At 40.2% G+C, this 25,167-nt stretch overlaps 1 protein-coding gene across 1 annotated transcript in view; it reads right to left on the reverse strand.

Annotated features, from left to right (window-relative positions):
• Window positions 1–25,167, reverse strand: part of nbas (NBAS subunit of NRZ tethering complex) — a 253,161-nt gene that overhangs the window by 168,820 nt on the left and 59,174 nt on the right. Inside the window, 7 exon segments of the mRNA XM_034700252.1 lie at window positions 2,508–2,641; window positions 2,975–3,148; window positions 4,919–5,104; window positions 11,947–12,100; window positions 13,958–14,044; window positions 19,149–19,285; window positions 21,419–21,523. Coding sequence (XP_034556143.1) covers window positions 2,508–2,641; window positions 2,975–3,148; window positions 4,919–5,104; window positions 11,947–12,100; window positions 13,958–14,044; window positions 19,149–19,285; window positions 21,419–21,523 — 977 coding nt within the window.

Below are 25,167 nucleotides of genomic sequence, written 5' to 3' on the forward strand. Positions count from 1 at the left end.
TTTCCCAAGAGCAGACTGTTGCTTTCAAGAAAACAGAATAGTGCCAAGGATGCCACTCGCTCTTTATAGCTGTTTCAGGTTCACGTCAGTTCGTTTGTGTTGGGTAAACCAAGAAAAGACTAAATCATTGGAAAACAGGAAAGGTTAAAGACAAGAACTGTAAGCTACTGCTGAGAAATCTACAAATTGAAGTTGGCAGAAGAAAAAAAAAGGAACAGAACATGATATGGGAAACAGCTTTGTTTAAGGGCTGATAAACAGAACAGACAATTTGACGGGTTCTGACAGTATATAGCCGCAGCTCTGACTTTGTGTTACAACTGACTGTTTTCAACAAACTAAGTATAATCATTTTTACAACAACACAATCATTTCTGAATCAATACTTTGTGTACAATCATTGATTCATTTAGTAAGTAGCCATGTCATGAGTGAGATAATTCATAGAGAACAAGCCCTCTAGACGAAGAAACGTCTCTAGGTTGAGTCAAAACCTCTGCTTCATGTCAGGGTCCTTCTCACCCTGTCAAGGTTCCAATCTGTTTTAACAAACCGCTCACTATACATTATCCTTTACTTGTACCTCTTTTAGTACAATTTAATAGAGTGGCAGTAAAAACTTACACAGACATCTTTGAATTTAACCAAATCAACCAAACTGCTGTTTTAGCTAGTTAAAACAGAGCAGAAAGAACATTATATATTTCCCATTTTGATGAATGTAAACTTTCTCAAATGTAAGTAAAATAACTCTAGGTTTCACCATTAGTACAACATTTATCTCGCTTTACCTCGGACATATCCCTGACGGACTGAGTAAATACGATGCCTACCTCCTAAAGATTTTGCTGGCATCAAGTTAAAAGGGCATTACACAACTTTGGCCTCAGATGAAGTGCCCTACTGCTGGTATCTTTATCAATATTTTAAAACAACTACATCTTTTGGAGAAAATGACCTATTCTATATGGCTCCAAAAAGAAATGGGGGAAAACAATTGGAGAAATCATGTATTTATTTAGCCATAAATAATCTATTGTAAATATGTGTGACCAAGTATGCTTTTTGTGTTGTATCTCATCTAAAGTTATGCTTTCTTGTACAGACCAAGCCATGGCCTTATGTTTTTTGTGTTCTTGTGTGTGTAAGTATATATGTAAGTGTGTACATATGTATGTAAACATGTATGTTCTGGAAAAAAACAACTCAGAAAATAAAAAGTTTTTTTTTTTTTTTAAATGTAAGTAAAATTACCTCTTTTTTTGTAGCTGTTTCAGGTGATTGGTAACATTAACTTTACTTAGCTGCTTATTGGTGTTAGCTGTCTTGCTAATGTCTAATTACACAACATTATCAAGCAACATTTTGCTGACTGTAGCGTTGCTACCTGGACTGAAAGAATGGATGAGTGGCATAATGTAAAAATGTACAGTATGTATTAGAAAAACATATATGATGTTCCCAAATTGTTTGCTTTACATTAGCACTAACTAAATACAGAAGTTTAACCTCGAACAGTGTGACGAAAGCATATAAGAAATGTTGAAGCTCATTACATTTTTAAAATCATGAAGGTACACAGAAGAATATGTATGAAAACTTAACTTTGAACCAAAAAGTCCATGGTACATAAAGGAAAAAAATTACAAATTCATAGCTAATTAGCTCTAAGCTGCATAGCAAAATGTTAATTGCTTGCAAAATACTTGTTCAATTCAGTACAACAATACCATAATGTCTTGTTTCAGTGGAGTTATCCCCAACTATGAGCATATGCAAGCTATGTGAGACAGCTGAAAAGGGCAAAAGATACCATTGTTGAAAAGAATGGCTGTTACACTGCGGTTAACTGCCGAGGTAAAAAAGGAAACGCTGCTAACAGTAGAGGTTCAATTTTCCAATTAAGGTGCACACAAGACGAGTAATCCATCTGATTATGAGTCATTTTAATTCATTTTAACTACCAAGACACTCCACAGGTTCATTCTATCAACAATTTGTTCTTTTGTACTATCACTTCTCGGTCTTTTATTATCACACACTCGCCTCTTGATGCACTGCATACCCACACAGCCTCATGGGAAAGTTGAAGGACAGGCCCTCTTACCATATGAAATAAATTGTGTTACAGAAGAGGTGGGAGGGGAGCAAGTGTTGAGACAGGAGTAGTAGGAAATGGGAAATACTGTATGGACTGTGGCTAAGTTAACTGATGGCTCCTTGGAGAAAGAGTTAAGCATGAAAAAGCGAGACAGAAAAGATGGAGGAGGAGTAGCAGGAAAAAGAAAGGCGCAAAGGGAGGAAGACAGGCGCAGAGGTAATAGTTAGGTTTATTGGCAGGTTCAAGGAGAGGGGAAGAAAGGAACAAGGACAAGCAGTGTGGCATTAATGTATTCTTGCAATTACCTTTGTATATATTAGGTTTACATAATCTGAATAAATCTCAGATGTTGAACATTTATGTTGACATGCATGTCTTCATCTGTGAGTGTGTTTGTGTGTCTAACCCGAAGCCTCTCTGCGGCAGACACTCCAGGATGTCGTAACACAGGCTCAGCTGGTTGTCTCTCTCACAGCCATAGATGCACTCCAGGGCCACCGTCATCAGCTGGTCTGGGTCCCCGATGATCTTCTGCTGGCACTGGATGAGAGGAGAGATGAGGTGAGTTTGTGTGTGTGTGTGTGTATAGAAAGGCGTGTCTGACCCTGTAGTGTTTGCACATACACACTGAGGTATGATATTTTCTTTCCCTTTGAGAGTGTGTCTGTGTCTGTGTGTTGTGCATGATTTCCAATGGCCAGGAGAGCCGTCCTTGGCTGTGCCCTTATGGGGTCATAAATCCAACATTTACTGAGCAGTGACATGACACTGTCCCTGACATGGCACAAGCAGCCAGAGATGTAGCACGTGTGTGTGTGTAAGTTCATCTGAGTGTGACGCACCTTTCAGTTGCGACTGTGTTTGACTACTTACGTCAGGTTTGGAGTGCTGGAAGATGATGAGGGGCAGGGTGAGGTCACTCTGGGCCTGGCAGACCAGGTACTCTCTGAGCAGAGACTTCGCAGCACCCTCCTTCTGTCCCTCACATCGATGCAGGAATGGCACCATCCACTGGAAGGCATCTTTCACATAACGCTCAGGGCTAGACTGGTGAAAGAAAGACATTACCTTTGAGGCTTGGTTTATGTATTTCTAGAATAAGATTATATAAAGGTTGCTTAATACACCGTCTAGTCATTCAAAAGGTGCAATGAAGGTTCCTCAGCAAACCCTCAGAAGGATTATTAAATAGGGTGCTCCCTTTGAATGATGTATTATGGATTGTAGGTGCCTTTTTTGTTGCAGTAATAGCAAGTAATATCTTGTTTTTCAAAAATATGTGGGCTTAAATTAGCAAGTCTTGTGTCGTGAGTCAAAGTAACCCCGACTGTTCATGCCAGTTTCTGTAATGTGCTACTGTGGCGGAGGAAGTGAGCAGGAAAAGTCCGTCGGGCTGCCAAGAAATACAATCACAGAATGTAAGGTGACAAGGTGGTTGGCCCAAAAACAAAAGAACATTCAGTTCGTGTTTGCAGGTTGGAAAAGATAATGAAATCCAATGCACACCCTGTGGGCGCCGTTCCCTGTTCTTAGATTTATTTTCTTGATTAAATGTTTTAGAACAGTGCAAAGTAATTTCAACTGCATTTACATAAAAACCTGCGATGTAATTAAACCTGAACTTGAACTACAATAGCTTCAGCGTGTGGGCTGTTCTATGATTTATGCTGAAGCTTTTCAAGTTCATACAGGGCCTCGCACCCACCTTGCATCAGCTCTGACTCAGGATATACAGATAGGAGAGCATCCATGACTAAAATGAGATTCAAAACACATTAGGATGCTCAATGCAAAGTTGCACGCCCACATGCAAGGATTGTATTTGCTGCCGTGTCTCTGATAAAGAAAGACATCAGACAAGGGGACTTTTAATCTAAGCAAGTTCGGTTAACGTTCACATACACACGCACACTCACATAGCACCCAAAGGGAGCACCAGTCAAACAGCATGTGTTAGTGTAGTCAACAACGTTTGCTGGCTGCCTGCCTCTATGGCGTATACTACTGGCAGTGGTCCTCGCAGGCTGAAGCTGGCAGTTATTAGCTACAATTTAGAGGACAGCTCATATTATGTACTCCAAGGGGACTTGTAAGTGCGGTACCTGCAGTGGACTAGCTCTCATAACTCTGTCTCTGCTGTTGGGTGGGAGTCTGTTTAATCACATGTCCAGTATTCTAAGAATTAAAGTGAATTTTCTGCGAGACTGCTATGAAAACATTTTCAAACAGCATTTATTCTGTTTGCTTTGTTGCTTATTAAAGTTGTAATTAGCATACATTATGTTTTATAAGCTACCATCAAGGATAACAGTACCCACACTATGGAACTCTCAAATTAAATGTAATTGCAAGGCAGGATTTATTTTTTATTGACACTGTGAAGTACACCGAGCAGTGTGCTGGGAAATACTAATTTAACATAGAGGGAAGAAGGTGGGCAATATATTCTCAGCGAAGGATGGATTGTAAAAGCACCATATATTTATTTATCTCCAAATGTCATTTGGTCTAAGCTAAGAAACTACTTTAGAAATGTCTTTGAATAAATGAAAATACCCCAAACTATCTCCATTACAATTACGTTTTGATATTGTAGGAGAGAAAGGTGTTTTTTTTTAAGTGCAGGATGATCAGCGGTATTCAAACCATTTATGTTAAGATAAAAGCACATGCCATTAACACTCCCATCTTAATTTGATAAGTTATTATAAAAAATACACGTTTTAAACCCACAAAGGATTCTTAAATATGCCATCAGAAGTAAACATGTGAAATGAAGAATGCAGAAATCATGCACCGTGCTTAATTTATGCTTACATTTTTCATGAGCAGGCGGAGCTTGTCGATGTCACTTAGTTGCTGAAAATCTTTAAGCGTCAGACTCAATTCACATGATGTCTCATACACCAGCGTTTCCATGGTGACCAAGTCATCGCACAAGAGCTCGAGCCCTGGGATCTCCCGCTCCTTCCCAAGACGCACCAGAGACAGGGCGCAGTCCACCTGACAGACACAAAGAATCTCAGTGAGGAAAAAGCACAACGAAATAAAGGAATCATTTCAATCAGGAGTTAATAAAGTGATAACAACACTTGGTTCTGTGAGGCTGGAAAAACCTCAAGTTAAAACAAACTATTAAAATAGCTGATAAAATTGAAACATTTATATTGTGATTGCATTTAATGAAAAGTCAGAAGATCACAAATGTTTCCAAATTAAACACAAAATCGCGAATACCCTGCTGGTAGCTTGTACTCGAGAGAAAGTTAGGGCTAAAGGTCAGAATGGTTCATCCTCTTTGGAACATATATGTACTGCCGATATCTTGTGTTGATGTTTAGCTTTAATACAGGATACATGTCAACTCTGACTCAATGGTAGATCAGATGCAAGGGCGAAACCAGATTCATTAGGGTTCATCTTCTGGGCACCCTGTTTCAAAAATAATTGCTGTCCATAGCTTACAGATAAAAAATAAAATGGCAGTCTTAGTGTAGAGCTACAGAGACAGCTTGGTCACTAAGGTTAGTGGGCTTTATCCTCCTGGGACCATGAATATATGGTGAGTCTTCACTTCTTCTCATTCTGTACAATGTCCATGGGACAAATAATTTGGTGACGATGAAAACCTTTGGTACACACATTGACAGGCTTTTGTCATGATTCACTGAATAGGTGAAAACTTCATCTTGCTGCTGGTGCTGGAGCTGAGGTCACAGGTCAATGGAGTCAATTGCAATGGGGCCCTTAATCATTGCAGCAAACGTAATGGCAATCCATCCAGAATTTCATATTTACACTTTTAATCACAAATATAAATGTCAGGGTAGTTTTAGAGGAAGAGTCAGGTGACCAGAAATGTCAGCTGGCTCTAGTCTCTGAATGATTGTAACAAACATTTATGGCAATCCATGAAGTGGTTAACCTACCCACTGACCAACAGCTGCAGCTATCCCTCGATCCACAGCATTAGCTTGACTTAAAACTTAATAAGCAGGTCAGTAATAATCGCATTCAACCTCCTATTTTAAGTTTTTGGTGAGTTAAGTCAGTGGTGAAAATGTACCTTGTTCAAAGAATACTGTCATTGTTTGTAGAGGTCGAGTCCCACTCCACTCTTTACTTACAGTCTCCTTTTGTGAAGTGTTTCATTTCTAGTTCTGCTTTACATCTTATATGTCTAAACTTGTATTTTTTCAAATGTATTGATCATAATTTGATTTACTATCTCCCTCTTCTATCTTTTATAATTATAAAGTGGACTTTAGGAGAAACACCAACTCGGTTTGCAAAATTCTGTGAATTTTCAAAGTTGGAAACTTTCCATGGGAATAAACAGGAATAAACCAGGAATTTACTAAATTGAAGGTTGGCTCTTAATAAGGAACTTAAATATAGTTGGGTAAAAATATATTTTAGCATAATCCTGACTAAAACAACCAGATTTCATGCAAATACAGTGGAATGTCTACGTTATTCCTCAATCACATGCACATAGCACACTGCTTACTTCAGGGCTATAGAGACCACGCCCCCTACATGCACTGTGAATTCCTCCATCACATGCACAGATGATTTCTATAATCCTGCAGAGGCTAGGCTTGAGAAGCTTGAGGAGAGATGCTTTTTTATTTGCATGTTTTGGACTTTTTTGGAGGGAGAGGGGCTCTTTTTATTTAACATTTTGAATGGGACTTTGTTGGGATTGCATTTTTGTTAATTTTTGAATGGGTTGGGTCAGGGGGATGAGTAATATTTAACTAAACATTCATGTTTTTGTTCTTCAATGAAAGGATTGCTTGTTCAATAAAATATTTAACATTTACTAAAGTTCTGCTTACGAATAAATCTGTTTTAATTGTATTATTTTTGATGGATGTCTGCTTATAACAACAAATATTTATGCTTGGATATGATACCTTTCCATTAAATTACCCTCAATACCAAGTTAATTTCCATAATTTCCATGGAAAGTTTCCAATTTTGGAATATTTCCAAAATTCCCCAGCTTAACTTCCCAGGGAAATTTACCTGAAATTGTCGACCCCTTTGCAACCCTAACACCAACACATTTCAATGTCCCTATAGTGTCCTATTCCTGTGCAGATGGCGATTAACTTGTGTTCTATTCTGACGGCAGGCCATCCGATGAGTCAAACCCAGGACAAATAACAGACACAGTGTACTCAGATCCAAAGCAGTACAGAAGCCCCACCCAACATTCGTGAAACCTATACATTTAAATTTCTATAACATGACTGTTCTTTAATCTTCTGCCTTTCAGCTGTCTATCATGTTACAGTCCAGTTAACTCAGTCAATGTATCAACCTGTGCAGCAGGTGAGTAAAAAGGCTGTTTCACACAGGGCGCTGAGTCATTGAAGAACTGTTGCTGAGGTTGCTGAACTGGGATGTGAAAGAAACAACAATATCCCAACTAATCCGACACCAAATAATATCTGTCGCTCTTTGCTAATATCTAATCATTAGTCTTTAGACAATAAAACAGGGACGATTGGGCTTCCTGCTACCTTGATCAATACAATCCCATCCAGAAGAGCAACCAATCGATAAGCGACCACCTATACGCTGGCAGCGCGACCGGCCAGTCGATGCTCAGCCACCTGTGGATGCGAGCCAATCGATGGTAGAAGCCGCTGGGCCCTGTAGTGATGATTGCTTTCTCTCCACCTTTTAGAAAAGGAGAGCCCTCTGGCACAGCGGTTAGCACAGCATCTCGCCTTTTACAAACACACACATACATACACACGCACTCAAGGTCTGTAACCTTGTCATCTTCAGCTTATCTAATCCCAATTCTTGCAGAATAAATAATAGCATGGCTTCATTCGTAAAGCAAACACATACACATAAATGGAGGGAAAGGAGAGAGGAACCCAAATCAACCTTGAGTCAGAGCCCGAGCAATTAGATACAACAAGAGAAAGAAGTTTATTGATCTAACTGTGAGTAAAGATTCTCCTCATTCACTCCTCCCCTCTCTCCTTCTCTCTTTTCCCCGCTCTCTGGAGACACATTCCCCAGCTAACCACACACAATTCAGATGTTAAAATCTCACACTTTTTAATTACGGCCTCGTCTCAATGCCCTCCCTCCTCTGTTCTCCGCACGGTAACACAACTTGTTTCCTCTTTTTCTCTCTCCGCCTCTCTCTGCACCATCTCCTCTTTCAAATCCCCCAGCAGTCTTCAGAAACTCTCCGGTTTAATTTTCCAACTCAATTTGAAACCGCCTTTGTTCTGCTTTCTTAGTCCTTTATTTTCGCACATTGTTCCCACATTTTTCTCTTCATCTCAGCTTAATTTTCTCATCCTTTTCCCACCTCTTGCAAGAGTTCTGTACCCGTCATAAAACGTTTGGCCTCCATTTGAACTCCCATGTCTGGCCCTTTGCCTCCTCTGTACGCCTGTCTCCCGTTTCTGTCTGCTTTTCAAAGCCACCCTCTCATTTTGTGCTTTCTTTCTGCCAACTGTGTTCCAAACAACACTTGTTTTTAATATCCTTTATGCCTACCCTTTCAACCCCTTCTAACCAGTGATTTTCTTTCCCCACAGAGGGCTCTTTCTATGAAATAACTTTCCTTTTTATCTCAACATTTGTCAGCCCTGTCCTCCCCTATGCCTATCAGTAATCCACTCTAACCTAACTAGGGATGCTGCATTGCCCTGGCATTTATCTCCCCTTTTGGTTGCGCGTTCATTCTCTGCTATTGCAAACCCTGTCTCTCTCTCTGAGTCATCTTGTCAATCTTCCCATTCATTGCCTCGCTTCCTGCGGCTCTGTGACTGGTTTTAAACACTCCAGCTTCCTCTGATGGGGCTCCTTTTAATCAAACCCCATTTTTGCTCCATTAAAACGCTCTCCCAAGCATAAACACGGCCAGATGAGGGATGGGAGGAGGGTGCAAACGAGAGCGAACAAATGAGATGAAAAAAAACGTTAAGAGGGCAGGAAGGAGGGGAGAAAAGCTCAGCGAATGGCAGCAGAGCTTTTACAGTGTTTCTCTCTTTTTGCAAAGAGAGGGGTAAAGTGTGTGAAAAAGAAACAGATGCAAGAGTAAGGGACATCCCAAGAGGCTCCCAGAGTAACGTGAGAGAGAGAAAGAAGATGAAGTCAAATTAAAAAGAAACGGAGGAGAGAATGAAAGAGAGCTGGCGTGATTCCCGAAGATTAACAACGACTCATTTTACACACATGCTAAGTCTCTTAGTTTCTTTCTCTCTGGAGTGGATGATGAAAGGCATGATCCCTCAGCTGTCTTCAAAAAAATGAGCTATGGACCCCCAAATCTCTTCTCCTCCATCCTCCTTACACCCAGTAAAAAGGATAAAGTGGAGAAATGAAGGGGAAAGATATGAGCGCACTCTAGTTAGTCCTTTCACGAAGACAAAGGGAGCACTGTGACAACCTTGATCCATCACTGTGAATAGGGGGGGGGGGGGGGGGGGGAGAGAGGGCAGAAGAGCTGTGGTGTTTGGAGGATCATGAGGGTGGAGAGAGTGGGCAGCTCCGATGGTTACATTCCATTACTCCTCTAAACAAGTCCTATCAAGTTTGATTTTTCAGTTACAGCAACAGAACGCGAGATGACAGAAGCTTTGGTTACTCTTCATTAGAAGTCCATATGGCACATATGATAATGAGCATCCCCGATAGGATCAAAGTGACCTTTACTGATGGAGGCTGGCAACATCTCGTCTGCAGTCTGTACCCCGGCTCATGACATTTTCCTGCCCCGATCGTTGAAAAGAAGAGTGCGACGGATATTATCTTCCACAACTGCCAGATGTTGATTAATCCCTTCCTGTTGCGGTTCTGCTTTCCGGTTTAAATCTTACAGAACGACCCGGCAGAGGCAGGGAGATCGTCTCTATTTATAGATTCTTTATAATAATGTAGAATCTGTAGGCAAGGGGGGTTTCATTTGGGGAGAGTTCTTGTCGTACTTTGTCCAAATAGTGTTGACCAGTCAGGTATGAGCTGGCTGTCTAAATATCTCTTCAAACAGATATCTGCGTGCAGGTACAGTTAACAATCCATTAAAAATCAAAAACATTAACTTGGATGGTAAAGCCAATTGTTAGGAGTGATAAGTACTTTAAGCCTCCTCTTTTTTCCTTTCTTTTTTTGTTTACTTGGACTGGTTCTCATGGGGGAAATAGGGAATGGGTTAAGTCATGTCACTGGTTTGTCCGATTGTTTAACTGTGAACAGAGAAGATACGTGGTCTCCTTTAAATGACGTCACAAGACTAACCTGAGCGGATGCAGCTGTGTTGCAATGAGGATGATGACTTGGATAGCTATGAGACTCAACAGCTGAATTTTGGAGAACCAATCTTTATCTTTTAAGTTTAAACCCAACCAAATAAAATAAGAAACCTGGACTCAGCTTGCTGCTCACCACCCAACCGTCCAGAGCAGCCCAGCAGACTGGCGTGCAGGTGACCTAAACCAGTCTTGTGTTTCCATTCATGGGAACTAGGCGCTTTCTCTGTCCCCTATCTGACGACCTAAGCTGGAGCCTGAACACATCACACATAATAAAGAAAGCTCAGCAACACCTCTTTTTCTTGAGGACACTAAGGCGCAACCGACTTCCTGGTAACCTGCTGAAGAACTTTTACTGCTGCACGATAGAGAGCATCACCACATACGGCTGCACAGTCTGGTACTCCAGCTGCACCGCAGCAGACAAAAAGGACCTTCAGCAGATCATCAAAACGGCACAGTGGATTGTAGGTACCCCACTACCATCACTCAGGAGCACCTACTCAACCCGACTGCACAAACGAGCCTCATCCAATTATGAGGGACTCAACGCACCCTGGACATCTCATGTTCACCATCTTACCCTCAGGCAGACTCAGAACAATCCACACACGGACAAACAGATTTAAGAACAGCTTCTTCCCCAAAGCGGTGGACATACTGCAGAACACGTAACCCAGCCCTACACCCAAAAAACAGTTTTTATTGACTCTAGCCACTTTGCTGACAGCGCACTGCACATAACTGTCAGTTACTTACTTAAAGCGACAAATGCACATATTTATATAGGTAAATATTTATTTGTTGTACCTCTTTAAATTGTATTTATCGATTGATAGATTGAAAACTGCTGTATGGAAGTGCTGCCAAACAAAGTTTCGTTGCATCTCTTTGCAATGACAATAAAGTGCCTATCCTATTCTTTATCAGTGGTTCGCCCGTCATGTTAGAGTTGGCTTATGCCTTGAATCATGCCTCTAGCCCGTAACACAATTAGCATTTAGGTTTCCAGACTTCCTGGAGAGCCTCAAAATGATCAATCCAACCTCCATTAAACAATCAAATACCTCTATTTTAAAACCTGTTTTCTTCTCCACATGAGGACAAACCTGACAAAGCCTGCATTTTAACTTAACACAAATTTGCATCATGATATTGTTATTTCAACCAAGGAGGCAGCGATTAACATATTTCACCATGAACTGCTCTTTAAGAGGCTGGCTGCAACAGAATGCCTGATCAGTTGATCGTGATTTCCAGAGGCATGAATATTCATCAAATGATAGTCGATGGGATTGGCAGAGAGTAAAACATTTTTCACTTTAATGGAGAAATTTGAACCGATCTGAAGTTATTGTGAATACAAAATAACAACTTAATAAGAGTTTTAAAAAGTCCCTAAATATCAACTATGGTTGGATGTGTTGAAAGCGGTTGCCCTTTTGAATAAAGCGTCATAACGAGTAAAGTGTGTACTACATTCGTTGCTGGGTTTTTCTTCTGGAGCGTGGGGGGGAGCTGGTATAAAAGTTGCATCAACGCAAGTATCCATACCTGTCGGGAACAGGCGTCGATGTCCTTCGCTCTGATTTGGTACCAGTCAGTCAGCAGCTCTATGGGGGGCTCAGCTGCTCGGAACCTCAGCCGCTCTGGAGTCTCCTCATACAGGAAACTGTCATTGTCAAACAAGTTCTGGTCCAGCACCGCTCTAGAGAACACAAAGAAGGAGAGTGGAGCGTGTTTTAACTGTTTACTCACTTTTTGAGAAATAAGGAACAATAAAGCTGAATCTGGTAGAGATGGGATTTATGGCTCTTTGAAGGGAGCCGGATCTTAAGGAGCAGTTCCTTTCAAAGAGCCGTTCAAAAGACTGGCTCTTTGGCTCATTGTTATATTTATTTATTTTTTAGAAGTCAACCAGAGGTAACTCGTTTTTATCAAGGAAACAATCAATGGTAGCATTTACAATATAAGATTTGGATCAGAATAATTCAAACTTGCACATCCCACCAATATATATACTTTATTGGTTGGAATTATTCTGAAATATTGATTATAATTTCATTTGGCATTGCAAACATTCCATAAGATGTTGCCATATCCCCAGGCTTCGACAGTGAGATCACTATTTTGAATTTTCCCTCACCTAAAAAACTTTGCGGCACTATAAAAACTACACAGGCTACAGATAACTTCCATGCAAAACAATTTTACTGTAAAATTCTCCACACAAGAACATTTTAACAATACAGAAAAAATATAAATTAATAAATAAGAATAATATATATGTATATAAAAAATATAAATACAACTAGAATAAAAATTAGGACATTACAAAAATGTGAATGCAAAATTGTACTACCCCACCTGGTGTTTCTACACCTGAACTACTTTACAAACAGGAGCTCAGCTTCTTGACTCGAATCCACATCCAAACAATGTAAACAATGACAAAGTGTAGACAATAAGTGTGAACAAAAGACTCATGGGGCACGCAGGTGACACGCGAAGGCAGCGTGGGCAATATGCATATAAAAACGGCTCCCAAATGAACGGCTCGCAACTGCAAATCTGTTCTCATAGTTCACTTAAAAGAGCCGTTCAAAAGACCGACTCGTTCGCATCTCTAGAATCTAGGGATGTTTCATAAAAGCCACAATCTTCATCAAAAGATAAAAAAACCCACCAGTTAATTCATTCTATTTACAAGTTTTGTGAGGAGCTTGAGCCAAATTTTATCAATTGCTCGAGGCATTAAAGCTGAACTTTTATACAAAATCTATTAAAACCTCATTAATGTGTCCCACTGCTGACGTGGTTACACAGTAAAACTGTATTTGAGCCAATCCCACATTCCCTTTCCTGCTGCAGAATATACATATTTGGCATTTCAAAAATGTAAGTAATATATTCATGTTTGATTAAGCTGTCAGGGCTCTCTAGAAACCGATGGGTATGAGTTTGAGAGTTAGCAACCAGTGTTGATTTTGGTGGTGTGGAATTTCTAGGGACTGATAACACAATTTCACAACCAAGATCAGGGTGAGATCAGAGGAAGGAACAACATTAATGTGAAGAAAATGGGCAGAGTCAGGTGGGAAAAAATTAAAGTACTTGGGAAAAAGTACAAGTCACAAATACAACCCTAAACATTGCTGGTATCACACAGTATCACTATTTCAGCCTGCATTCCCTTGCCAACTACAACCCAATTGCCAACTGATTTTATGACTGCTCACCAAGGAGCAATAAAAAAGAGGCTTCTAAATAAAATTGTAAATGAAGCTGGCTCTATACAGAAGCCGGCAAATGGCATAAATTGGCAGAGCAACAAGATTTGGTATTAGTTTGCTATGGTTCTGTTTTACATTGAGATAACAGGATGTCATGTTTTGTTCCACATAATGATGCCAGCACAAGCATCTGGCCTGCATGGAGCGAGAATAAAAACAACTCCTCACTGCAAGAGGCTTTGTTATCATGGGGATGGAGGGATTTCATTATGCTACGTATCAGTATTTCTCGTTTCAACTTATTTTAATGTCAGTGTATGTTTGCGGTTTACCTGCACTCCTCTGCTTCACACCAGTCCATCTCTCGGTGTCTCTGCTCATCCCATGGGATCAACACCAGCTCACCTCTGTCATCCAGACTGAGAAGGCAGGGGGAAAAGAAGAAAAAGAAGGAGGGGAAGAATAGAAGCAAAAATTTGAGGGCTGATTTCAGGGTTAACAGACAAAAAAATTAACCTGCCCCACACCCACCTACCTGTCATGGCACCTTATAAATCAGCAGAGGCATTTACCGTGTTGGACTAAACATGGTCATAAACTACAGGGAAACTCTGGTGAAAGGTAGCAACATCCGGGAAATTGAAACAGCCGGAGATAATAGGGGGAAGAAGGGAGGCAGGGAAAAATAATAAAAGCCTAACAATAAACAAGTCAAAGAAGTTTGGGACGGAAGAGAGTCGTGCCTCGGTTGCAAATCGCGGGGACTTTTATTCTCTACACACCATGTTGACGCTAAGCTTTACTTCTTCCTGGTCTCCTTGAATGTGACAGGTATGAGGAAGATGAATCGGAAACACACACGCAAAGCAACCAAAGTGAAGAATGACTGTAACCCAGCATGTCACTGCCAACGAGACTCACAGGCGTTTATGAATGCATGCACCCAATCTGAGGAACAGGGATGAACCAAGGCTGTTTTATCTCATTCCAGTATTGCTGCGCTTGTTATCTATTTGTCCAAACATAGACAGAAAAATATGTACTGAGGCTGTAAAACTCAAGGAGATAGAGCCGGCTACAAATCATCTATAGCTTTGGCGCCATTAAAGGCCAAGTGCACATGCGTTGCAGCAGTTTTTCAGCACTGCCATAAATTCTTTCCAATCAAAAAATACATAAGAAGAGTCTTGGTAGTGGATGTGATTTATGTCAATGCACGAAAGTGGTACCTTTTTTACAAGAACTCTGGCAGAAGTTCATATATTATGATTGGAGTTTTAACACAGCGATGACAGGAAAAAAGTCTAGATTCCTACCCTAAATGCCCACAGAGAGTGAAGCTTTTCGGCTCCCTGCTCCTCTTTCCTCACTAGAGTCAGCCAGGTTAGAGGGTGGAGAGTAAATATTGGTGTAAGAGCTTGAATATCGATGGAAGGAATGAATTATTCCTTGTCCACTCCCCCTAATCTATGTCCCGTCAGCCTGAGAGAAGCAAGAAAAGGAAAGATGGGTGGAAGGAAAATGGAGATGCAACGCAAACTTGGGCCTTTAAGTTTATTTTGATTTCCACTAGGCCATGCCCGTCAAGCTACGAGCAAAGTTTTCATTATAAAGCCACCATTATTCTGCATTTTTCCACGCGTCTTAAGGTCCTCTTTGCAGATCTAATCAATATTACAAGAGAGTATATATTTTCCCTTGCAGTGAAGCAGGACTTCGGCGTATAGCAAAGTGAGCTCCAAACAGATGGCTTCAGCCGGCTCCGTCTGCTGCAGTGTGGCAGCGAGCGAGCGCTGTTGGGAGGAGCAGTTGGAGCTCACAGGCTGGGGAAAATAGGAAACTGCCCCACAGCGTCAGAGCCATGATGGATGCTCACTGCAGAGCCACAGCTGCCTGACCTCCATACAAACTCAGACGTGGCTAATAAAAGAGAGCGAGGCAGTGTGTGTGTGTGCGTGGATGTAAGCCATGAGAACAGTCCTTTTAATTTTTTTGGCTTATAAATAACTTTTCTTAAAGTGTTTATTTTATGAATGTGGGTGTAGAATTTAAATACCTCAAATTCTGGTAGAGATAATTGATGAATCATGTAAATGAGGGAGGGGAAAAATGAAGGCAAAGTTGGAAGGCAGGAAGTAGAAATGCTGGTGACACGAAACTAAAAGGCTTAATGGACAACTGCCTGCACTCATCAGTGATTTCAGTCTCTTACTTCTATTTGTGGATCATAAAAGACGTAAGGAGTGACTTCTTTTCCTCCCAAACACTTCATCATTTTCTTACAAGGGATGCAAAGATACACTCAACTCATGATGTTACATGATGTGGTGCGATGTAATGCATTATGGTACGACATTACTAATAACTGTACGTTATGATACTGTACGTTAAGATATGATACGTTATCAAACTATACGAAATGGTACGATAGTACAAAACAATACGGTACGATACAGTATGATATGATACAATACAATACGATAGATTACGATACGATGCAGTGCGACAATTCACAATACTACTTTTATATCAATCTTTCTCAATCACACCAACAGCTTTAGAAAACTCTTAAAGGTGACATATCACGCTTTTTTCATCAATATATATTGGTCTAAGAGGTCCCCAAAACATGTCTTTAAAGTTTATGCTCAAAAAAACACTTTGAAATCAGATTTTGGTCTGCCTGAAAAGTCCTCTTCTTCATTCCTCATCAGAACACTCTGTTTTTCCTCTGACCACGCCCCCTCCGGAAGTGGATGTGCCTCGGCTGTCCAGCACGTTGATCTAATGTTTACATGTTGGCTGAATATACACGGCTGCTCATAGATCACGTTACTTCAACCCTCTGAATCTGATCCTGACGGAGAGGCGCCTGTAGCAGGACCTTTCTGAACGATTGGTCACAGATTTAGTGTTTCTTGTTGTTTTATTTGTCAGTATGTCGACGTGTGTCTTGGTACACAGCTACAGCTATAGCTATGAACATGTAGCTATGTGGCTATGCTAATTAGCACTAGCACTTATCCATGACAAATAAAAATCATCCACTAGATCTTCAAATCTGCAGACGTGGGGAGTAAAACCGATCTCTGCCAGAAAGGCAGCAGGACCTTTCTGAAGGATTGGTCACAGATTTAGTGTTTCTTGTTGTTTTATTTGTCAGTATGTCGACGTGTGTCTTGGTGCACAGCTACAGCTACAGCTATGAACATGTAGCTATGTGGCTATGCTAATTAGCGCTAGCACTTATCCATGACAAATAAAAATCATCCACTAGATCTTCAAATCTGCAGACGTGGGGAGTAAAACCGACCTTTGTGTTTATTAAGACAGCCTACAACTAGCATGCCTCCCTCCTAAGCTCCTTGTTAGCACACATTTGTGCAGGTAATGAAAAACGGGGGAGGGATTCAGTATTATTTTGTACAGTCTATGGACTGAACAAGCTCCGAGCTCTGACTCCGTGACAGACCGGATATTGTTGTTACGTAACAAAAACACGGAAGTCTGAAACGGCTCGTTTCACACACATTTACAGAAAGGTGGAGAAATCAAAACAGGGGCAGAATGGATTTTTTTCATTCTCGGGGGGTTTGTAGACATGCCAGGGACACATATTTCAGGTAAAGAACCATTAAAAAGTCAATTTTGCATGATATGTCACCTTTAAATGCCGCAAGGTTTCATTAAAGAGGTAGTTTCTAAGTATGTTTTACATGGTCACTCTTTAAATCTAAACAACAGCCATGTAGACTAGTGATTTTCGACCACTGTGTCGTGGCACACTAGTGTGCCGTGACAGATCGTCAGGTGTGCCGTGGGACATAATCCAATTTCACTTAATTAATAAAAATAAAAAATTATTCATATACTGCAAATAATTTGGCATGTAGTGCATCTGTGCCTGCAGTGTAGTGACTGGCAGAGTAATTTAATACTCGTCATACTGACCTGCGCTACCCACCCACTGGGTGGCAATAAAGCGCAATAATTACCTTGTTAATTTAAGACAATAGAATTAATGATGCGTGTGAGAGGTGTATGTGACAAGAAGTAGGCGTACAACAGCGATGGATAAATATTCAAAAATGAAAACTCCAAACTGGGCCCTGGATAAATTCTAACCTGTATGAAGAGCGTAATATGGGGGGGTTGAAAAGGCAACTTTTATGAGAAAAACTACAACGGTGTCTGCGAGAGCTCTCAAAGCGAGCTACTTAGTAGTTGAACTCGTAGCCAAATCAAAAAAGGCACACACTGTGGCAGAGACATTAATACTACCTGCAAAAGCCATTATAAATGAGATGCTTCGCCTTGACACAGTTAAAGAAGTAGCCAAAGTCCCTCTCTCAGATAAATAGATTCATAAATTGAGAAACTAAATGTGTCATTTTTTTCACACTTTTGGTTGGTGGTGTGACTAAGGTTTTTTTTTAATGTAAGAAATATGCCTTGCCTCAAAAAGGTTGCATTGCTTTGCGGATCACTGATTTGAATTGTCCCTTACTTGTACCATTATATCCTTCTCCTTGCATATCCAACTCTATCACCTTCAATATTGCTTTAACCCCAAATCAGAACTGCACAACAGAAAAAGGTGAGCAGTTGCAACCAGTGCATCTAGTTATCTACAACTTTTTTTTTAAATTTTAAACCAAAATTTGAGATCTTTCCCTTTTGTTTCAGAGCAATGTTTGACAGCCTTTTACTATGTGTGCCCAGTGCACACATTTTGGTAAAGTAAGTATGAGCCTTTATAGGTGGCTGTTTTTCGAAGACAGCAAAAAAGATCGGCGCAGTCTAGAGGTGAGAACAGAGAGGAAGAAGTGAGAAACATAATGTGAAACAGAGTGACAAGTGCATTTCAGAGAGGTGTGAATGTTGGTATTTTAGACTTCAGAAAGGGCACACGTCAATGTGATAATAGTGCCACTGCTTTCATGGCACACAAAGACATCTTTGTGTAAAAAGGACCAACGTGGAAACCAATAGGCGGCAAGCTTATTTGATGTATTTCTTTTTTATTGCATTTTAAGATTGAACCTGATAAAACAGACTTTTTTCAAGAACCGTTTTAAAATGTGGTCATATACAGTCTCGATGTATCCCTATGAGTTCTCCTTTATGGATTCCTCTTTGTAAGGCACTCAAGTCTAAATTGTGATGCTGAATACTTATATAGAAAATAATAAATTGGTTTATGCGGAGTTCAAAAAGTATACATGTTTACCCTCTTGGCAGCATCTGTAAAGCCACATTTAACATTTAGTTTTCTTGACATGTTCACCTCTTTACTCTGACAGGATAATTGAATCGAAACATCTCATGAAAATTGCACCATATATAAGAGACGGCAGCACTTTACATTTGCTTTGAGTGTCGGGCGGCTGGAGGCATTCACGCACTGTGCTTCAACCTACGCTGCACCACTTCTCATAAAAGCAGTCAGAGATTATGATTTTTCCTTTAGTTACTGTAACTAACGCTGACATCTGCAGCTGTGTGTGAGTGTGTGTGTCTCACCAGGCTTCAGGCAGCAGGATGGTGTACTCGTGTGGAGAGGTGGTTTCTGGGAAGTTGTGGAGGACAGCTAGCCGGTGCTGGAGGAGTTCTGCTCCATGGTACGTGAAGAGAATATCCAGAGCCTGCACGTTACTCTCCTGTAGGCAAACAACAACTGGATGATCCAGTAGCTGAGGACTTGAGCTGAATTTCAGTGGTGTGTAGTTACATTAGGCAAAAGTGGTAGCATAAAAACTGATTCATTTTTTCAAAATAGACAAAGTTAGCCATTTATAGACTCAGTTCACAACTAATACAGTATTATACAACAATTATGTGATACATCTTTTCTTCAAGAACTTTGTAATTGTTGTGACTGATCTGATGAGATAGGGTTGTTTGTAATGCTAACAAACTGTATCGCTTTTCAAGAATATGTAACTGGTAACCTGCAAAACGCACGGTCCTCACTCAATTGTCTGCAAGTCAATTTCTAAAATTCAATAACATGACTAAACAGCTTATCCTTATTTTGACTTCGCCCCAAGTCTTATTTTACTGTCAACCAATGAAAGGCCACCCTTCCAAATACAGGAAGTCTGTAGCCAAGCTCCTTGCACATCAACTAATCTCTAGAACAGGAGTTCCCAAAGTGTGGGTCGGGACCCCCTGGGGGGTCATGAGACACAAATGGGGGGTCGTGAGATGTCCTCAAGAATGTTTTTTTTTTTAGTTATCTAAAAATATGTATTATTATTATAATTTATCTTTGTTTATTTACCTTGTTTTCTTATGTTTACCTTCCTTTTTACTGAATAAAGTATTTCTGATTCTGATTATTTTTGTTTGTACTGTTAATTATTATTATTTGTTTATTATTATCATTATTTATTATTTATTTATTTTTTCTTTTCATTGTTGGTTTTGTATTACTTATATATAATTGTTTAACTTGTGGTGAACAAATAAATACTGAAAAAATGCAATAAAAAAAGTTTAAACTATCTAAAAATAGTAAATTGTATCCATTTACAATAAAAAGAGACAGAAATGGAGCGACGCCTGCAAGCTAGTTCAGGCAGACAACTCGAGCTGCAATGCCATACACGTCACATATCCCACTCTCATAACCATCATCCAATCCTGCCCTCTGCCTCTCAAATTGGCGGTCTATTTAAACTGGGGAAAATCTCCCATCTCTCCCTCTGCCTGTCAACGCCTCTGCTGCTGCATGCCTATTGCTGATATTTTCTTCTTCCCCGCCGCCTCCCCAGCTTCCACCTGCAGGCTCCTGGGGTGTTTAGTATGTTTTGCTCATCACTCCTCAATGTCTGCATGTAAACTTATCTGCAGGGAGTGATGAGGCCGGAGCCTGGGCGCCAAACATGAATATGTATTTGCTGCTACAATAAACAATTTAAATGTGAGTTGTCTGACTGAAATAGTAGCTAAACTTGAAATAAAACCTTGAAAATAGAAAACATAATGAGTTTTCTGCCTTTCTTTTTGTCAGATGACTCCTAAGTTCAGGGTTAGTGAACAGTTAATATCAAAAGCATCAGTAGCAGTAGGTTCATTCATAACAGCACAGAAAACACAGACACATGCTCATATAGGTAGGCTAGTGTTCTACAGACCAGCTAAATGAAGCCACATTAAATCACTTTGAGGGACAGTGGGGGTCGCGAGTCTTTGGCATCTATATTTTGGGGGTCGGGGGCTGAAAAGTTTGGGAACCCCTGCTCTAGAATGTCCAAGTATATACGATTTGCAGGGCCTTATAGTTGTATACTCATTTCCCCTATCAAAAAAATGCTTCCATTGCAGACTCATTTAAATCACACCAATACTTACTCCATTTGCACTGCCGGAAAATTGGAAGCATGCATGTACACTCCAACAAAACCTTGATTTAAGATTTCAGGAGAAACTTGACAGACACTTTTTTTTAAAGCTAATGCTTATGAGTCATTTTTATTGTCTGATTGAGAGTATCACACAGGTTTTAACAGCTTGGCCCCCCTGCAGTGAGGATAAAAATGATGTGGTACTCTTGATCATCAAAGCTCCTCATCCCTGATGTGCAAGGAGACGTGTTCTGTTAATGAGGATAGCCTGAATAACAAAAAAACATCTAAGCACAGCTCCACAAGATGCAGCCTCAATCAACAGTTTTAAACGATATTTGGACATCGGCTGCAAAAGTATTACTAGAAATAATGTAATTTAAGTGTGAGGTTGAGGTGCAAACAGCATCATGATTCAGAAGCAAAATGAGAGTGCAACGTTACCCTGGCGTAGTTTCTTGCTGACAAAACAATATTCTGGCTGCGGAACTTCTTGAAGAACTCAGCGTCGTATTTCTGCTCGGCAGCATGAGGACCGCCAAGTATCTCCTAGAGAGTGTAAAGCAAGAGAGGAGGAAGAAAGAGAGAGATGAGACACATTGAGGGGGGGGGGGGGGGAACAACAACCGGGGTTCATATTATAAAATTTGTGAGGTGGCGGGTGATCTTTGTGGTGCTGCAAGAGGAAAGGAGGGAGCAGGGAGGGTGTGACTGCATATGAAAGTCAAAAGAGATGCTGTTTAAGTTTACAAATGTCTTGCTCTTTTAGCTCAAACCATCTGAAGACGCTTTGAGAAAGTGCGAGTGTGCACACGCAGACGTCAGGAGGGAACATTTGTCGCCCCGGCCTCTGGCTTTGACTGATTTATGTGTCTGTGTGTATTAAATCCCTGCACCACCCTCTGTGCCAGTGTGTGTGTGTGTGTGTGTGCGGGTCTTTAAGTCGATGTGTGTACGACTCTGTGTGTCTGATGGATAGCCTTTGAATGGGCCGTATGCAGACAGAGCCAGCCCAAGTCTGTATGATAAAAAACCCTAATATCATATTCATAGACAGCCAGAGAAAATGGATTGGGGCAAAAGGAATCTGACGAGCGCTGCAGTTACCATGACAATGTCCGAGTAAAAAGAGAGACGTCACTCTGTCTGAGGAGAATATCTAGCAGGGTGGAAAAAAAATAAATCTCATCTCTCCTCTCATGCATGAGAGGAAGTGCAGCCCTGCTCGTCTGTGATTTATTGTGGATGAGAGGGGAGTGCGTGTTAACATTACTCATCGTAAATCTGAATCCCGGAGCGTTAGGTAGTTGTAAGTGTCAAAGAACCACTTATAAAATGCATCTATCTATGCTAACATACTGTAAGCCTATTAGCATTAGAATTTAAGCATATTCTACAATGTAGCTAGATTCAAATCCTCTCACACCTTACATTTAGTTCAAATGTGGCTCACGTAAACATCTTCTACAACTTCTAAATATTTCTAAAGAGATTAGTGGGTTTAAAAGAGAGCATCAATAAAAGAGATATGAGAAAAGCCTCTGCGCTTTGGAGGGATTGGATATGAAAGAATTAGGCTGCCAACGGAAAAACAAGTGAGCAAGAACAGAAATCTTTCAAAATATCATTAAATGAGCTGCTGCAAACCTGTAAATGAACACATGATGTGCTCTATCAGAAACCTCAAAACTTAGGCAAGGCAAGGCAGCTTTATTTGTATAGCGCATTTCATACACGAGGGCAACTCAATGTGCTTTACATTAAAACATTGAAAGCATTGGAAACATTAAGACAAGCATAAAAGAGCACGGTTAAAATTACGAATATAATGAAACAGAAAAGAAAAGGAAAATTAGAAATATATTAAAAGTAAATTTAAAAGTTCCATTTAAAGTGAGTTAAAATGAGCTAAGATAGGCTGTGGCAAATAAAAATGTCTTAGTCTTTGATTTAAAAGAGGTGAGAGTTGGAGTGGACCTACAGCTTTCAGGGAGTTTGTTCCAGATATGTGGTGCATAATGACTAAACGCTGCTTCACCATGTTTCCTTCTGACTCTTGGGACTGAAAGCAGACCAGTACCTGATGACCTCAGAGGTCAAGATGGTTCATAAAGTAGCAGCAGATCAGCAATGTATTTTGGGCCTAACCATTCAGAGCTTTATAAACCATCAGCAGGATTTTAAAGTCTATTCTCTGACAGACAGGAAGCCAGTGTAGGGATATAAGAACTGGAGTGATGTGATCTACTGTTTTGGTCCTTGTTAGGACTCGAGCAGCAGCATTCTGTATGAGCTGCAGTCATCTTGGTTGACTTTTTAGGGAGTCCTGTAAAGACACCGTTACAGCAGTCTAGTCTGCTAAAGATAAATGCATGGACGAGTTTTTCTCCATCCAGCAGAGACATAAGTCCTTTAATCCTTGATATATTCTTAAGGTGATAGTAGAACAACTTAGGATGTTTCCAGGATAGGATAGAACAGATAGGCATCATTATCAATGTATATATGAGTACAAAAATAAGGCTGAACTAGATTGATTTTAATAGATAAATTACCTAGAAAAAAAACAGGGTATTAACAGTGGAGAGTTTTGAGCTAAAAAGAAGCAGCCAAGCAGCTTAAAGCTCCTGTGAGGAACTTTTGGTTTGTATCAAGTTTGATGCCGCTTGTGGACGAAGCAGTATCTTTTAACTCTCTGCTGATCCTGTCCTAAACATACAAATCTCATCCTGTTTTCCTAGAACAGTCAAACACATCACTCACTATCCACCTCTATCCCAAAAAATGCAGAAAACTGCTCTTTCTGCAGCATGCTAGTAAATAATTCATCTGACACCTACCCCCCTTAGCAGTAGTTTCAGGCACAAAAGTAACTATTTAGAATATTGTGTCTTATTGCTGATGCTTTTGTTCACTTTTGTAGCTCATAAAGAGACGCCAGTCTGTTTCATAACAAGTTCAAACTACCCACAGGAGCTTTAAGTGAATAAATAAGTTAACAATTCTGGCATGATAGATTAAAAGGATTGTCAACAATCGCCCTACATGGACAGAAAAATAAACAATTTCAGATCTGATAACAGTGCTCACACATATCAGTCATTCTAAGGGGTTGAACAGGAGCACGCCTAAATCTCATGAGAGTCTGTCATCATGAGACACTAGTTAGCCAGACATCATTGAGCTCACTGGCTCTGGATTGATGGATTGATTGATTGAAAAGTAGGTTATGATGAAAAAATATTTGTAGTACTTTTTCGTTTTTTTTATTTCAGGAAAGATAAGGAGGTACAAAAGTGTGTTTTGAATTTACAACCTGCTTCATACTACAATATTTTGTGATTCAATTATTTCTTATAACTGATCCACACCAGGTCAAAACAAAGCAAGAGAGACTTTGTGGGCTGTCATAGCACTGACTTTCTGTTAATTCATTGCTCTATCTCTCACACATACCTGATCAGATGTACTGTATATGTTTTCTTTTCCCATCTGCAATCAAAAGCTTAAAGCTTAAATCTATCTTTCTCTGTTTTTTAGATTGCATTTGTGGCTGACAGTTACAGCACTGCAGCTGCTGCTGACAGCCTACAACACATCACTCCTGTGCTTGGCAGCTCACAGTGGCTGCCAGTTTGTTTTCTTTCATCCGATTAATTTTACCTTCTTATTGATTACTTTTAGAGCTTTAAATGGCCTTGCTCCAAAATAAATGAGGTCTTTTGACCCCCTGTGTGACTGGGCATTCGTTGAAATCAGGGAATGCAGCTCTGCTAGTTGTTCTCACATCCCAGCTTGTGACCAAAAGTGACAGGGGTCTTTGTGGTCAGAGCCCCTAGACTGTGGCACACTGCAAACTACAGTAAGGCCACATGTTGAGCTTCTTCAAATCTGCTCTGAAAACACTGTAATGTTTGAAGGCTTTCAGAATTTAGTATCCCCGTATTATTCCTCTTTTTTTTCTCTGTTGTTTTTATCCTCTTCCCTTTTTCGTCTTTGTTTTGTAATGTGAAGAGCTTCGTGGCCCTCTAGAAAAATGATATAAAACAAGTCTTTATTAATATTTATAAAAAGGATAGCTGGGTGTGACCCTTTTGCTTCAAATTAATCAGAACTTCACAGACCTTCAGACTTTTTAGTTGGTTTGTTTGAATTTGCTCTTAAATTCTGAGTTGAAAAGAATGAATCAATAA

This window comes from Notolabrus celidotus, chromosome 13 (assembly GCF_009762535.1).
Source record: "Notolabrus celidotus isolate fNotCel1 chromosome 13, fNotCel1.pri, whole genome shotgun sequence".
Lineage (NCBI taxonomy): Eukaryota > Metazoa > Chordata > Actinopteri > Labriformes > Labridae > Notolabrus > Notolabrus celidotus.